The sequence below is a fragment of the Aptenodytes forsteri genome, unplaced genomic scaffold (assembly GCF_000699145.1).
Source record: "Aptenodytes forsteri isolate BGI_AS27 unplaced genomic scaffold, ASM69914v1 Scaffold7, whole genome shotgun sequence".
NCBI classification, from domain to species: Eukaryota; Metazoa; Chordata; class Aves; order Sphenisciformes; family Spheniscidae; genus Aptenodytes; species Aptenodytes forsteri.
In genome coordinates this window covers 1,901,778-1,905,150 of record NW_008795919.1, presented here as the reverse complement: position 1 = coordinate 1,905,150, position 3,373 = coordinate 1,901,778, and the positions used below count along the sequence as shown (strand labels likewise).

Genomic DNA, 3,373 nt, shown 5'->3' with positions numbered 1-3,373 from the left:
TGCGGTCTGCGGTCCTTGCTCTTGCTGCGTGGCGGGGCGGGTGATTTTTCTGGCAGGGGGGGGGCGCCGTCCCCGCGGCCGTCCATCTTGGTGCCGTTGTAGTCCCGCTTGGCCGGCGCCTCCAGGGAGTGGGACTTGGCGAAGAGCTTCTGGACAGAGTGGACGAGGTGGCGGATGCGGCTGGGGCACTCGCTGCGGGGCTCGGCGCCGCCGGCCCGTGGGTACTGCAGAGTGTGGAAGCCGTCGTGGTGCAGCGGCAGCTGCTTCTCGAACTGGTCCAGCAGCGTAGGGGGCAGGCGGTTGATCTTGCTGGCAGGGTGGGCGGTCGCCATGCATTCGTCGCAGGAGTCGTAGGGCTGCTGCACGTGGTGCATCCTCGGGAAGGTGCTGCTGGCGCTGGTGGAGGGCGGCTCGCTCAGGGGCCCGCCCGGGCACTCGCTGGCCGCGCCGGGGCTCCGCACTGGGCAGTAGGGATGCTCCAGGGAACACGGCTCGCGTGGGCGGCGGAGGGACGGCAGCCGGCCCTCGGGGCCTTGCTGGACGTAGTTGGCGGGATGCTCGCAGTCCTCTGGGATGCACTGGCAGCGGTGGCCGGAGGAGGGCTGTACCTGGCTACGCTCCCCATGGTAGCCCTTCATGGTGTCAGCACCCGCCCCATAGCCTCGGCATCCTGCAGGGTTGCCCCTGCGGGCTCATCTGTGGGGACAGGGACAGGCACAGCGTCACACTCCACTCTGCACCCCACTGCCAGCGAAATGTTGGGGCTGTCCCGTGGGAACCGACTGAGGGGGCTGGGAGGCTCCCAGGGCAGGATCTGGCCCCCGGCTGAGCCCCTGTGAAGCCAGGCTGGAATGCCAGAAACCTGGCTGCCCATGGGGTGAGGGGGGCATGGTGCCGGGGCCGGGCACCCAGGGTCACCCCCGGCTCCACTGTTTGAAGGGGGCAGTGCTAAGGGGGGAGCGTGAAGGAGAAGACACTGCCGGCAGCGATGCAGGCAGTGCGGGGCCTGCAGGCGATGAGGGAGGACACGCTGCCATCATCAGAAACTTGTTTTCTTCTCTGACACCAAATATTATGAAGCGTTTCTCTATTAGGAAAACGGTTCTGGCTGAGTTTTTCAGCCGTTGCGATTCACAGAGCTGTTAATGAGCTGCCGTGGGACGCGGGGGGGCTGCGCTCTGATGTCTCCATCCAGCCTGTCCTCCCCGCACGGCCCCAGCCGTGGCACCTGACTGCGGATGGAGACCCACAACCGGCCGCCCTGCCGGCCCCCACAGCCCTGCCAGCCCCCACGGACAGGGAGCCAGGGAGTGGAGATGGCTATGCTGCGTGTGGGGCATCCCCATGCAGAAGCAGGAGGATGGACGGCGCTGAGCCCCGCACTGGCCGCTGGGACGCTGGAGCTGCGTGCACCCATGGAGGTTTGTCTTCCTTACGGTCTCTCAAAGGCTTTGCCTTTGGTATGACTGTAAATGAGGAAATTACTTATTCTCCAGTGTAGCTCAGCTAACTTACAGGATTCATTAATGGTCTTGTTATCATATTTGGGCAGGGTGCTGTAGGCAGCCTGTCTCCGAGACCGATTGTGGGACAGTCCCTGCGGCACATGGGGTCCATTAGACACGTGGGGATTGGAAATGAGGGACACCGGGAGGGCCGGGGATGCGTGGGGAGGGAGGGGCCGCGTGCCCCGAGGAGCCCCGGGAGGGGAGAGGGGCTGGAGGCCCCTGAGGGGCGCGGGGGCGGGCGGCGACGTGTGCGTTGGCGGCGAGCGGCAGACAGGGCCACGGCAGCGCCCAGGGAACGCGTCTGCCCTAATAAGCCTCTGCCGCTGCCTTCCTTCCCGGCTTCAAGGCTGGATGGCTCGGTCCTGCGCCTCTCCCCCCGCCCTCACAATCGCGCTCCTGCTCTAACAAGGCTCCCTAATTGCTGCATCTTAACCAAAGGATGCTGCAGCCTGTTGCAAAAAGAAATGCCTCTCCCCTCCCGGGAGAGCTGCTATGAGGAGCGGGCACAGCAGTGTGGGAGGGGGCTGCCTCCCCTGCCCTGGGATCGAGCCGGCAACCTGCAGCAGGATGGACGGACAGACAGATGGGCTCCCAGCCCCGGCTCTGCCTCCACGGGCTGAGCTATCATCTCCTGCTCGGGGAGGGAAGCTCTCAGCTGATCCAAATATTGCTGCTGCGGCGGGAAGAAGGAGTCAAAATAGCTGAGCAGCCCGTCACCACCAGCCCGGCGGGCTTTTGTGCTCGGCAGGCGCAGGAATTAAACAAAGCTGGGCCCCGCCACCACACCGGCAAGGCAGCGCCGCAGCTCTCCCACAGCCGCAGGCAGTGATGGAGCAGGGGCAATGTCAGAGAATGGGGACATGCCATGGTGAAGGATGCTACGTCCCAGCCAGTACCAGCTCACCAAAGCCACGCAGGTGCCTGCACCCTGGCCAGGGACCAGCCAGTCCCCCCACGGGCACCCTGGGGATGAGGAAGGGGTCGGGAGCTATCCTGTGGGTCTCAGCACAGGCACCACGGCCCGGGGTCCCCATCCCCATGTCCCAGCAGGGACGGCCACATGCAGAGGGCAGGAGAAGCTGCCGAGCTTGCTCCTCTCCCCCATCCAGGGTGGGCAGCGCAGGCAGGAGGCTGCCACACAGGGCAGGGGGAGCTGTCCGGAGCGCGGCTCATGGGCAGATGGCCGTGGCCGAGAGACGGAGCTGCGTCCCGCTGAATGCCGCTCGCGCCGTACAGCCCTCGGGAAGGAGGGGATTTGCACCACCGAACTGCAGAATCAAAAAGGGGGGGAAAAACCCAGCCTGGCTGAATTTTGTGCCATTTAACACCAGGGTAATTACCACCAGTGGGAACCTACCGCCCACACAATTATGTGCTAGGATAAACTGGAAGAGCATAATTACCATTACAAATAACTCACTTCTTGCCTTTATTGCATCCAAAGCCTGGAGAAACTCCCACCAGCGATTCCCCCACCGCCGCCTTCCCTCTGACTACCCTCTGCTACCACTGCGTCTCTACCCGCTGTGAGGGTCAGCACAGGGAGGAGAGGGGCCTATAGCCCCTGGCACTGTGGGCCACGCTGAAATTCAGCCCCCTCCACTTAATTTCCCATAAGGGCACTTGGCAGAGGCAGTTCTGCTTCCCAGCAAACCGCCCTGGCACAGGGCAAAGCTGGGCTTTCCAAGATTTCCAGGTCAAACCCTGAGACCTGGGGTTGACGGTCCCGTGCCCGGAGGGTCCCAGCCCCCTGCCCTTCCCAAGCAGCCCCCGCCACGGGCAGCACGTGTCGGGGTCCCAGCGAAGCCCATCGGTGGCACTTACCGCCCGGCGCTCAGGAGGATGCTGTCCTCATGGCCCCGGCC

The 3,373-nt window shown here is 64.5% G+C and overlaps 1 protein-coding gene across 1 annotated transcript in view; it reads right to left on the bottom strand.

Moving 5' to 3' along the window:
• Nucleotides 1–638, bottom strand: part of DLGAP3 (DLG associated protein 3) — a 10,209-nt gene extending 9,571 nt beyond the window's left edge. The window contains exon 1 of the mRNA XM_019473538.1: nucleotides 67–638. Within this exon, the coding sequence (XP_019329083.1) occupies nucleotides 67–638 (572 nt within the window). The remainder of the gene's footprint in view (nucleotides 1–66) is intronic.
• Between the last annotated feature and the right edge of the window lie 2,735 nt (nucleotides 639–3,373).